This window comes from Oncorhynchus mykiss, chromosome 25, assembly GCF_057628025.1.
Source record: "Oncorhynchus mykiss isolate SJ-2025 chromosome 25, ASM5762802v1, whole genome shotgun sequence".
NCBI classification, from domain to species: Eukaryota; Metazoa; Chordata; class Actinopteri; order Salmoniformes; family Salmonidae; genus Oncorhynchus; species Oncorhynchus mykiss.
In genome coordinates, this window is record NC_143046.1 from 56055185 (window position 1) to 56068333 (window position 13149).

General features: G+C 45.7%; 1 protein-coding gene across 6 annotated transcripts in view; it reads left to right on the forward strand.

Annotated features, from left to right (window-relative positions):
• Positions 1-512: 512 nt before the first annotated feature.
• asap2a (ArfGAP with SH3 domain, ankyrin repeat and PH domain 2a) overlaps positions 513-13149 on the forward strand; it is a 97861-nt gene continuing 85224 nt past the window's right edge. For 5 of the 6 annotated variants that reach the window (XM_036963079.2, XM_090220577.1, XM_036963080.2 and 2 more), the window contains exon 1: positions 513-1109. In XM_036963079.2, coding sequence (XP_036818974.1) covers positions 984-1109 — 126 coding nt within the window. In that variant the 5' untranslated portion in view covers positions 513-983. The remainder of the gene's footprint in view (positions 1110-13149) is intronic. The other variant, XM_090220580.1, reaches the window with a different exon arrangement.

Genomic DNA, 13149 nt, shown 5'->3' on the forward strand with positions numbered 1-13149 from the left:
CCAGCTGATTGCTCCCTACTCATAGGAATCCCCACCCAGTTGACTACTTTAAAATGATGGACGCTCTCAATGGCAATGCCCATGCTAAAATGGATTATATCCATGATGAGTCTTCTATCTCTATGAGCCTCTTTTGCAAACGCAAATTCACCATAAAATAATTAGTGCTTTGTCAGTCAAGCTGTTGCTAATAATTATTTGCTTTCCACAAGCTTTCAAGCTTTTAAAGATATTGAATTACGTTCAGTTGTGCAACTGAGTAGGTATCTCCTTTTCCCAAACAATAAGTTCCCTTTTAATTGTAATTGAATGTGTGTGTGAATTAAGATATGATTTAGTTTCATCTTGCAATGAATGGAAACATAACAATGAACCGATTGAGTGCTATTTCAATACTTCAGTCAGTTTTACTCCATTAAAAAAAACCTTTCTCAGAATGCCACTGTAATGATGAGAGAGACCACGCCTTCCTTCGACTCTGATTGGGTCATATTCACCAGTGGGTGTTCTCCATTGGATAGTGCACATCCATTGAATCCCTCCTCCTTCACCTTTGTCAAGTTCTGCACTTTCATTGAAACGTCTTGTTGTTTCCCAGGCTAGGAAATAAGTTCACAGGCTTTATTTGAGCTTTGGAAGACAAGAGGGCACCACCAGAAGATAAAAGCCGAGAAGTTCTCTTTGGATTTCCCTGGAAGTCGAGTGGGACCCGCCAAAAATTGAGGGGGGAAGTATACATTTTAGAGCAGTGAGCCATCGAATAAAAAAAAAAAGGCTGCAGTAGCAACCGAGTTAGAAGCGTGCAACATTGTTGCAGGGAGGTTGGGACTGCGCCGACAAGGGAATAGCACACTGCAATGCTTAACTGGAAACCATTTTATCAGACTTTTCTATTGTAAAGTTTTCTCAAATTCAATCTCTGGTGTTTAACGGGAATATAACAATATTTTTGAAAAAAGGATACATAAATAAAGTAAAAAAATATGCCGGACCAAATTACAGTTTCGGAGTTCGTGGCGGAGACAAATGAAGATTACAAAGCGCCGACGGCTTCAAACTTCACCACCAGAATGTCCCACTGTAGGAATACCGTGACTGCTTTGGAGGAGGTGAGTTGTGCGGTGAATTTTTAGACGCGTAGGGCTACTTCAAGGTCCGCATCGCTGGACACGACCGACGTTAGAGCTAATGCAGAACTTCAACCTAGTTGCAATTCGTAGGTCGGTTATAAACGTACCCTGAGGTAATTGGCAAGATGCTGTCATCACAGCAGGCTATTTTATTATTCATGGTTGGGCGTTTTCATCAAGCAGGCTTCTGGCTCCGTTTGTCCTGCGTTGCTCTCACACAGAGGAAAGTGGAAACGTATCTTCTCCAATTAGGCGTCATTGATTTTTTTTCTTTTCTACACAGCTTCTCTATTGTTGCTATTATGTGCATAATATAATAAAATCCGAAGAGTTATTGCATAATAGAACTGCGTAATGGGAATTACAGCCTCTTTGTTTACTTGGAGACTCCCCCTTTAGCCATTAGTTTACAACAAACGAGTTCAAAACGAATCGCTTGGCCCTAATGATACATGAACTTCAAAATAATAACCCGTTTCCCAGGGAAACATGGGCAGCAGATTGGAAAGTTATATCATGCAAACAATGGCTCTGCATTTCGTTTTTGTTTCATGTCTATTGAGGAATAGAAGAGCTTTGTCATGAATGTGGCACCTGTCTCAAAAATTAACTATTTATGTTAGGCTACGCCCGAAATACTGTTTTACTCTGGTTTATTAGATGGGTAAGCTTTATCAAACTTGCAGGTCGTTGTCAGAAAGGACACTTATGCTTTGTTTTATGAAAACCTACCAACACCACCCATCTCTATACAGCCAACAGAGCTCTGAGCCTCGCCCTGTCAAATGATATAAATAGCATTTCCCACATGGGAAGCTGCCGCACCACAGACTGCGTATGCTCCACTTCCACATATTACTAATCACATAGCCATTGTTCAAAAGGCAACAACAGCTAATGTCAGCCATTTCTGAAGTTATATAACAAGGGACCAGCATTTGAGACCAGCAACATTTTTTAAAATATGCCTACTCCATTCTTGGTTGTGCATGAGGAGACCCACCTAAGCCCTTGATCATGTCATAAATCTACTGTATTGCCACTGTTTGCATGAAAGGTGTGCTGCTAAGCTTCCTCCTTGTAAGTAAGAATTTCACGTTAAGGTCACAAATAAAATTGGATTATCATGCATGTTTTTTTAATTTAACCTTTATTTAACTGGGCAAGTCAGTTAAGAACACATTCTTGCTTACAATGACGGCCTACACTGGCCAAACCTGGACGACGCAGGGCCAATTGTGTGCTGCCCTATGGGACTCCCAATCAGGGCCGGTTGTGTGCTGCCCTATGGGACTCCCAATCAGGGCCGGTTGTGTGCTGCCCTATGGGACTCCCAATCAGGGCCGGTTGTGTGCTGCCCTATGGGACTCCCAATCAGGGCCGGTTGTGTGCTGCCCTATGGGACTCCCAATCAGGGCCGGTTGTGTGCTGCCCTATGGGACTCCCAATCAGGGCCGGTTGTGTGCTGCCCTATGGGACTCCCAATCAGGGCCGGTTGTGTGCTGCCCTATGGGACTCCCAATCAGGGCCGGTTGTGTGCTGCCCTATGGGACTCCCAATCAGGGCCGGTTGTGTGCTGCCCTATGGGACTCCCAATCAGGGCCGGTTGTGTGCTGCCCTATGGGACTCCCAATCAGGGCCGGTTGTGTGCTGCCCTATGGGACTCCCAATCAGGGCCGGTTGTGTGCTGCCCTATGGGACTCCCAATCAGGGCCGGTTGTGTGCTGCCCTATGGGACTCCCAATCAGGGCCGGTTGTGTGCTGCCCTATGGGACTCCCAATCAGGGCCGGTTGTGTGCTGCCCTATGGGACTCCCAATCAGGGCCGGTTGTGTGCTGCCCTATGGGACTCCCAATCAGGGCCGGTTGTGTGCTGCCCTATGGGACTCCCAATCAGGGCCGGTTGTGTGCTGCCCTATGGGACTCCCAATCAGGGCCGGTTGTGTGCTGCCCTATGGGACTCCCAATCAGGGCCGGTTGTGTGCTGCCCTATGGGACTCCCAATCAGGGCCGGTTGTGTGCTGCCCTATGGGACTCCCAATCAGGGCCGGTTGTGTGCTGCCCTATGGGACTCCCAATCAGGGCCGGTTGTGTGCTGCCCTATGGGACTCCCAATCAGGGCCGGTTGTGTGCTGCCCTATGGGACTCCCAATCAGGGCCGGTTGTGTGCTGCCCTATGGGACTCCCAATCAGGGCCGGTTGTGTGCTGCCCTATGGGACTCCCAATCAGGGCCGGTTGTGTGCTGCCCTATGGGACTCCCAATCAGGGCCGGTTGTGTGCTGCCCTATGGGACTCCCAATCAGGGCCGGTTGTGTGCTGCCCTATGGGACTCCCAATCAGGGCCGGTTGTGTGCTGCCCTATGGGACTCCCAATCAGGGCCGGTTGTGTGCTGCCCTATGGGACTCCCAATCAGGGCCGGTTGTGTGCTGCCCTATGGGACTCCCAATCAGGGCCGGTTGTGTGCTGCCCTATGGGACTCCCAATCAGGGCCGGTTGTGTGCTGCCCTATGGGACTCCCAATCAGGGCCGGTTGTGTGCTGCCCTATGGGACTCCCAATCAGGGCCGGTTGTGTGCTGCCCTATGGGACTCCCAATCAGGGCCGGTTGTGTGCTGCCCTATGGGACTCCCAATCAGGGCCGGTTGTGTGCTGCCCTATGGGACTCCCAATCAGGGCCGGTTGTGTGCTGCCCTATGGGACTCCCAATCAGGGCCGGTTGTGTGCTGCCCTATGGGACTCCCAATCAGGGCCGGTTGTGTGCTGCCCTATGGGACTCCCAATCAGGGCCGGTTGTGATACAGCCTGGATGTAAAGATGTGCACTGAACAATAATATAAGTGCAACATGTAAAGTGTTGGTCCCATGTTTCATGATCTGAAATAAACAATCCCAGAAATGTTTCATACGCACAAAAAGCTTATTTTTCTCAAATGTTGGGCACACGCCAGCCAGCCAGCCCAGGACGTCCACATCTGGCCTCTTCACCTGCTGGATCGTCTGAAGGGGGATGTGCTGAGGAGTATTTCTGTCTGAAATAAAGCCCTTTTGTGGGGGAAAACTCATTCTCGTTGGCTGGGCCTGGCTCCCCAGTGGCCCTCCCAGGCTCAACCATGGCTGTGCCCTTGCCCAGTCATATGCCCAGCCATTGATTAGGGCCTCACACATTTATTTCAATTGACTGATTTCCTTATATGAACTGTAATGCAGTAAACTCTTGGAAATTGTTGTGTTTATATATGCGTTCAGTAAAGTAGTTATTTCAGGGAAGAAATACTGCAGGAGGGACAACGGGTTCACGCTAAGCAAAGTTGGTCCGTTTGTCCTCAGTATCTTCTTTTAGTGGTACAACATTTTCCCTCTCTTAGATGTTAACTGACTTGAGGGAAAAATACATCTGCGCATCAAGCCTCAAGCTTTGAAGGCATGTCATCAGAATAACATCCTGGCATCGGAGTTGAGGCTTTGATTCCAGACAACCTCAGACAGATTATCTACACACCTGTACGAGAGAGCTATAAACTTGTGGTTCTGGAGGTGTGAAGTAGGCAGGCAGCTGTTTAAAGCTGACAGGTTATTAACCTTTCCTAAAGGTGTAAATGGTTAGATTAAATTTTGTGTTCAGTGGTTATGGCCTAGCAGGGCCAGGAGTTTTTCCCGGACCACATGACCTGACCAGGAAACTCTGGGCGCATGTTATATAGCCTATAGCCTAACTGTTCAGAGCTGTCTGTGGTTGTTGTGTCGATGTTTCTTGTGGCCTGCTCTGGTTTAAACCTTCAGTGTCTCTCAACAGTACCTTGGAGAGAGTGTGTCTGTGTGGAAACGTTTCAGATTATTAAAATAATAATATATATTTTTTTACATGGACCTTTCTGCATTGTGGCAGGGAAAACACAAGTGCAATTGTTGTAAGGGCATGTTTTGTCTCAACTGAGGACAGGCACAACACAACCTTAAATGATGCAAAATAGGGACTAAGTGCCGAAGTATGAGAATATGAAGAAAAAAAAAACAGAATTGACACTTTTTAATTGACTTTAAAGTTAAAAACATTGTATTTTGGAAATCTTTTTCACAAAAAGTATTAAATAGTTGGCAGCCCTGTTTTGTAAACTTTGAAATGATATCAATCTCAACCGTTTATATTTTCCGGTGATGGAAACATGGATGTTTCATAGTATGTTGAGGTATATATATATATATATAAGGTTTTGTCATTCAGGTACAAAAGTTCATTTTTTGAGCACTTCTACGATGGGCAAATATGTCTGGAAGGTTTTGTACAAATCTAAAAGGGATTGCTGTCAAAAAGTGATTGAATTCAAATGAATTTACCCAAGGACAACAAGGCCTTGAGCCTGTTTGCCCAATTAGACAACGCAGTGAACTGCGAACGCGTATTGTGTCCTGGCGGCTGACTGGAATCAGAAATGCACTCAAAAGGTGCCTTGGCCCGCGGCAGTGCATTTGAACATGACAGTGTCCTTTCTACAGATTTTTCCTTCTTACTGCTCTAGTAATGTTATTAAGGTGCAATGAACAAATGCAAACCGCATTAGATTAATCCAGTAGATTTAAGCAGGTGAAAGGTCAATGGGTTTTATTCTTGTTTTGTGTGTGTGTGGGAAGTAGGCCTAATATTGTCCATGTCTATCAATGGACACCACCACTGGGCACTGTCAAATCAGAGAAGCAACTTCCTATTAAACGAGGTAAATAGACAACAAAGAAAGACCCCAAGTGCTTTTTGGTTCTCTATTCCTCACCTCCTTGTTGATGACTAAACGATAAAGACCCAATGTTTTATGTTATGTACCAACAAGTATTTACACATGGCCAATAGACCACATCCCTGTTTGAGTGCACAAAGGATCTCTGATAGTTTTGAATTCCCAGCAGTGTGCTGATTCTGTGACCATAAAGAATGGTGTCCTGCTATAAAAGTGCTAGTGTCTCCATTTTTGTCCTTGACAGTTGAGGACTGTTTGAAGGCAGTGGGAGCTGAACACATCTAGCCTACTCAAGTCTGTATTTCAGCAATTGAAAAATGTTGACCGTGCAGCAGATGTTTCGCAATATGTCGAATGACCGTTGTCGTTCAAGTTTTTGGAATTGCCTTATTGCTTGTCACGCTGGTATTTAGGCCTACACATTTTGGTGTCCCAAATGTTGCGTTCCCATTAAACTATGCACTTTTGTGCTAAATAATTGACATTAAGGAAATGACATGTGGGAGTTTTGTCAGCACAGTAGATGCAACAACAACACCTGATTCCATGCAGGCTGTACATGTTGGCGTGAAAGATTTTAATTCTGGAAGGGCTGAGAATTTGTGGATCTAGAAGTTCTGTTTCAAGAGGGCTGATTTCAAGAGGTCCAGCAGAACCACCAGATCTGTTTGATGATAGCTTGTCTCGCCTGAGTGCTCTGGAATCGTTGATATGGGCCTACTGCCTCACTCTTCACATCCCTCAATCTTGACTGATGGCATCGATCGGGTCTGTTCAGATGAGCCCTCTAGTGTTACACAGAGGGAGATACTCTATCTATGAGACACTATACAGCACAGAGCTTAATGGGACCTAGTCTGTTGTGTGATAAACCAATTACAGTGGGCGGAACTTTAATTAGGTTTGCGGCTGTAAAAGCTTTGTCTATCATCCCCAAATAAATTGGCTTAATGTGCCCTGCAGAGGAGGAGCCACTAAAAGTGCTACTCGGATTACCGTTCTCTTAAAACCACAACTATAAGAAAACAGTTGATTTCCCCCACCCCACCCGCTGAGCTTTTTTACAAGAGCCTTGGTTTATATTAGTCTGATGATCACATACGTTTTCATTTTGAGCAAGCAAGTCTCTGACTGTGCAGATGTTACTTTGCTCAGAGTTCGAGAGGAATGCACAGTGTTTTGAAAGAGGCGACGCCATCACAGAACATTTAGGGAAAGTGGGATACCTAGTCAGTAGTACAACTGAAATGTCTTCCGCATTTACCCCATCCCCTCTGAATCAGAGAGGTGCGGGGGGAGGGCTGCCTTAATCGGCATCTCGTCATCTGCGCCCATTAGGGTGTGGACTAAGTGCTCAGGTCTAATGGCACTCACTCTAATGTATTCAGAGTCAAAATATACCATCACTGGTATGCCTTTCGTAAAACTGAAAAGATGTCAAAGAATGGCACAGACCGTCTTAGTTAGTTATTTGGAGCAGTCTTGGCTTTGCCCCTGGCTCTGCCAGCAGTGGAAAGAGGGCTAAGTGGGATCAAAATGAATAGACCACTCCTTTTTGATCTGATTTATCATGCATCCACCCCCCAGATCTGGCTCAGAGGGAGAGATGTATTTTGTCTGATAAGTTAATGTTCTCTTCACTAATGGCTGTTGTTCAATTACGCTCCCATTTTAACTGCTATGGCAGGAGTTCAAGACAGGAGCCTTTTCTACAGTAGACTAGAGGCACTGGCAGAGATTTGCTTTTGGCCTCTTACAATGTGAGTGAAGCCTCTGACTCAATAACTAAATTGCTGGTCTTACCGGCTATCAGCGTTGAACAACAGGTGAGTTATCTAGTTCTTAGACATGACATCTAGCCTGTAAAATGGATGACATTTCATGTGTTCTGATAGCACCCATTGTGCACACACGGGCCTTCCTTCCACAGAGAAACATTCCTGGAATCTGAGCATGGCGGCACCCCCACACAAGAGTCCACAAGAGGGGGGACCAATGGTGGACCAGGCTCATTGACTGTCTCTCACCCACATCCCATGCTGCCATTTTTATCAGTTGAATGATGGATATTTATAGCCTGCTTTCTGCATGGACTTTTTTGTTGTCTTCCCGTACCCTCTGGCTATTTTATCCTGGCACAACTCTGAATCCACAAAATTGGTATTCCAGCAACGTGCTAGTGATGCATGTTGTCCGACTGCATTGTTCTGTATGGAGATTGAGAAGTGTTAGGGGATTGGCAGGGTTGTTCCTGTCATCTGGGGCAACTGTTTGCACCAGCCAGACTCTCTCTATTGAGGAAATCCAATGTTGGTTAACAATGAGGAAGTGGCCTCCACTCCATACTCAAGTGGTTCCTAATTGAATTCCTGAAGATTTTGGAAAGCAGGGGGAATGGATGATGCGCGGAGGGTGACTGCCAAGGCTAGCTGCATTGTCTCGTGAAGGAATGATACACAAAGGACTCTTCCTGGCCTTGAATAATCCTTTTCAGCCCACTTTTCAAACCCCTCTCCAATTGTTCTGAATTGCGGTTCCTCTCGGAGTATGGAGAAATGGATGCAACTGATATCCTTTCTAAAAAGATGTCAATACTCTAGCGTCCAGCCACCCCAGGCTCCTCCACTCTGCCAAGAGAGGTGTGATCTGAAAGCTTAACAGCAATATACCCCCGACCGTATCTACAGACAAAGAGTAGTAGGTTTTCTCACGGAGCCTACATCCATGTTACCTCTGGATAAGCAGCCTGATGGTGCGTCTGACAACCCTTCATTATGTGTTGCGGTTGTGTTCCCCGGCCGGCGGAAGGCGTAGCCTCATCTACTCCCAGATTCCTATGGCCATTCCAGGCATTGTCCTGCGGGAACAGCCAGCCAGCCAGGCTGGACTGGAACGAGCAGCTGTGGGGCAGAACAGGGGGCATGGAGGAAAGTTTTTAACAAGGCCTCAGACACAAGGGTTAAGCCTGCACACAGAGACAATCCATGAGTAATTGCCTTAGGGACAACACAGGAGGACGTTTGCCTTGTGAGCTGCCCACTGCCAGCCACCTTGGCCTGCATATCCCTCTTAAGGAGCTTATCGTACTTACTGTAACTGAAATGTCAGATGAACTTGTGGATACCATTTTTTTATGCCTCTGCGTCCAGTAAGAAGGAAGTTTTGAGGTAGTTTTGCGAGCCAATGCTAATTAGCTTAGCGCTATACCCGAAGACTTCCAGTCTTTGCGCTAAGCTAGCACTAATGATAGTTAGCATTGGCTTGCTAACTACATCTTCCTTCATACTGGACGCAGAGACACAGAAATGGTATTGCCATAATCCAGAACTATCCTTTTAATGACCAGGTTGTTCTATTCGGTCAATGAAAGTTTAAATGTTTTTTTTGTGTCTCTTCATTCTTCAACTTAGTCTTTGTTTAAAAAAAAAAAGAGACCTTAAGGCTTGAGGCAATGTTTTTTTTCTTTCTACAGCTTCACTTCAGTCTGTTTAGCAAATAGGCAGAAATGCCATGTGGTATCACACAATCGGAAGCTATGAAAAGTAATCTTTTCCACCCCCAAGAGTACCCAGCGTGTTTCCTCCTTGCCGTGCATTAGAAGTGTGATGTATCTCATACAATTGGAACCAGAGGCAGCAGGCTCCCTGTTATCACCCAGTCTCAGGCTCTCTCTCTCTGGGGCCTTCCTACAAATGATAAATCCTCCCGATGGGGCTAAACAGTGGAACGGGGGGGGGGGGGTCACGGTACTGACCCAATCATTTTGGGGGGCTGTCCTCCCAAGCCTTGGCTGTTGGGATACAATACTGCAAGCAAATCTCTGGTGTGTGTGTGGGACATTGATTGGGTAGGGGGGTCAGGAGTTCACCGGCCTTTGTTGGGAGTGGGGTTACATGGAAGTGTGGAGGCCCTCCGTCAGGGGGCCTGCCAAAGATTGCCGTGAACAGCTCCTTTTCAAGGCCATTGTTCTCTGACAGTCCATGCCTCTTCATTAATGAACTCCCTCATTGATTTGTTACCGTGGCCTCTGCACATGCAGGGGGAGAGCAGTTTCTTCAGGAATCTTTGTAATTGTGTTGCTGGGTTGTCGCTTTCACTTAAGAAAACTGCAGTGGGCTCATGGAGGACGGGCTTTCAGATGTGTTCCCCCTCAAGCTTTTGTTAGGTTCTGAGAAGCTGGATGTGTAAGTAAGCCATCAAGAAGGCCAAATGTCTTATGTAGTTATAAATGGATAGATTGTAGTTTTTTTTTTTTTTTACATGATTGGAAGTGCTCTTAGCAATTATGCCCCTTTGAACAGATTCTCTACGTGAATCAACAAAACAAAATGATGTAAGGCGTCTTTGTCAGGTTAGGATATCTTCGATATCCTCTGTCCTCGTGTGGCTGATATTCTAGTTTCCTGAATGTCTTTCCTCTGACTAGTTCCATTTGTCAAGCAAATCGGGCTCCCTGTTGCACCCCATTCTTTTCACATACTGTAGAGCTGGAAAAAAACGCACGGCAATGTGTTGAGAGATTTCTGTTCGTGCATCTCAAAGAACTCTATTTTTTTAACACAGCTGAATTTCTTATGCCTCTGCCTGACGTGGTCCTGTTGAGGTGCCGCTCTTCATGTCGTACTCCAGGAGACGGTCCTGGAAAAACTTCAAAGGAGCTTCACACAAGGATCTTGCATTCCTCTTCATAGCATCCCTTCCACAGCACATTGGCCCATATGTTTTCCGGAATCACCCGTTGGTTTTTCCAGGTGAACGCACAGTCTTGTTCCTTGTCCTTCAGCTTGAAGGATGATCCTCATATGCTCCTTGTATGTAACTATGACCCTTTTGGCATTGCTAAGTATCCACCGTGATGCCGACACATTGGTAGATGTGAGCAGGCCAGAAACTGTTTACGTTCACTGGATTCTTTTTGTTGTTGTTGCAAGACGCATTTGGTCCTAATTTACCCACTCCTCCCTCAAGCTGAGTTCATCAGTCCCCTGCTAATTTATAAACTTTTTGACTTTTAAGGGAGTATTTAACAAACTCACAAAAATTCTGCTGTTAGGTCTCATTCCTGATCCCCCCCCCCCCCCCCCCCCCAAGTGAAATTTGAATCCTGAATTTCCAGGTTAACAGTTACTCATTGTACTGCCTACCAGAACATGCCCACCAAGAGTGGATGCGGGTCACTGTGTGATTAAGTAAAAGTGTACTACACCCTTGGGGTTTGGCGATGTTCCCTGTTTGCCTTTATTTGACCTTTTTGCCGTCTGAGCTCTTTGGTAATTGATGATCATTGAGGGCTGAGGAAAAAGTCCCACTTGCCCCCACTGCTCAGTCACCTCGCTCTTCAAGCACATCACATCAGTAGTATATATTTTCAATCGATCCCTGTGAGTCTGTAGTGTCGAGATGGACAGTTCTCACATGGTCTAAAATAGCCACTAAGTGTTGAAAAAGCCCAAGATGAGGCATGCCCCATCTTGTCCAGTGTTCACAGGCAGTGGTAGCTCATGAAAGCTGAGAATCATCTTGCACCCAAACCCCAAGTGCATTATAACCTGTGAGAATCTGCTCAGACGAGACCAACTTGAAAGTTTGTTGACGATGGCTGAAGAGCCCATTTTGCGATGGGGAAATGTTGAACCTCATCTGTTCGTAAGTCTCCAGATGACTCCACATTGAACACAAAGGAAGTGTGTACAATGTGTCAAAATGTGTTTTGAAGGGGTCAATTAAAGGGCAGAGGGTCAGTCGGATGGCAAGCGGTTTCTCCAGACGTAAATGGAGCCATCCATTGATGTAGCCTAGAGTGACATGAGCTAGCTACGCCAGGGGTTCGGCACTGGCTCCCTTTCTATTTCAAACTAGGGTTTGTTTTCTTTGACGGTTTTAGTACCTCAGTTTATGTCCTCACCAAAGTGTGAGTATTATTGCTGGCAGGTGGTGACTGTTCAGGTCCAAGTGAGGTACTAAAACTGTATGTCCCCTTTAGTAGTTTTTACAGTTTTCACAAAGGAGTAGTAAACCACCAAACGCCTGTTCAGTTAGTTTTGGACAAAGTGTTGTTGGAATAAGTCCAGCAGTAAGTTTGCCATATTTACCCGGTTGTCAATGTAAGCTGGTACACTTGTTCTCAGTTTACCATTTTGTCCTGTTTTTTTCTCTCTTCCATTTTGTGTTCAAATTTGCATGTATTGTATTTAATCCTGCTTAACATCAGACTCCTCTTTTGCTGTGTATTTGAGTGGCCTTCAGAGAGAGGTGTGTGTACTTGACTCATTCCCTGGTCAGAAGCTGCAGGGGGCTGGTCTTGTGACACCAGTAAAGAGAGAGAGAGGGTTGTTTTCTCCCTTCTCTTTGCTAACCTTCCTCCGCATGGCTCTTTAAACACTCCTAGCGACCATAATATGCCCAGTGAAGACACTGACTCTTTGAGCGGGCGGACTTTTCCACAGCCCCCCCCCCCCCCCCCCCCCCAGGCTGACTGCATGTATTACTGCTCTGTGTTAAACACCGGAACCACAGCTTGTTAGTGGTCCCCTTAATGGTTCACAGGCCTATTCAAATATTGACTTAGTTGCTCCAAATTGCTCAAAGTTGTGAATGAAGTGCTTGAAAGGTTTTTTTTTTTTCTCCCCCTTTTTAAATGTCTCATCCAAATCACATACAGTGAGTGCATAGAGCTGAGGCCGTAACGCACACAGGGAAATGGAAGTAGGCTGCGCTGTTTCCTTTGCTCAGTACGCTGCTTCTCAGGCGCGCACCTGTTTTGGGCCGGACTCGTCTGCCAGGCATTTCAATTGTTAAATGACATCAGTCTTATTCTCTAGAGCTCTGAATAGCTTTACCACAAGGCAGCTCCTTTTAGTCTCCCGCCTGCTTTCACACGCTCTCAACTACACACTTCAGTCATTAACCTATACAAGGGGGATGTGTGTGCATGTACAGGCCTTTTGCGGTCATTTTTATAAAAAAAAAAATAATATTATTATGTCAAAAATGAGAAACTGCTGTTGATAGTAACACTGCTCTTAAAGAGGCTTTACGTATCGGCCTCGCAGTCAGAGCTTTGACGAAGGCTCTGAGGCCGATACATAAAGCTTATTGAAGAGCAGTGTTTTTTTTTTTCCCCCTCATTTTATTCAACTGTTACCCTGCACCTGCAAATAAAGATGGCTCAGATGTGCGAGTGCCTTTTTTCATATTTTATTTATACAGTTCCAGTCAAAAGTTTGGACACGTTCAAACTCACGTTCACATTCAAGGGTTTCTCCTTATTTTTTTTTACATTGTAGAGT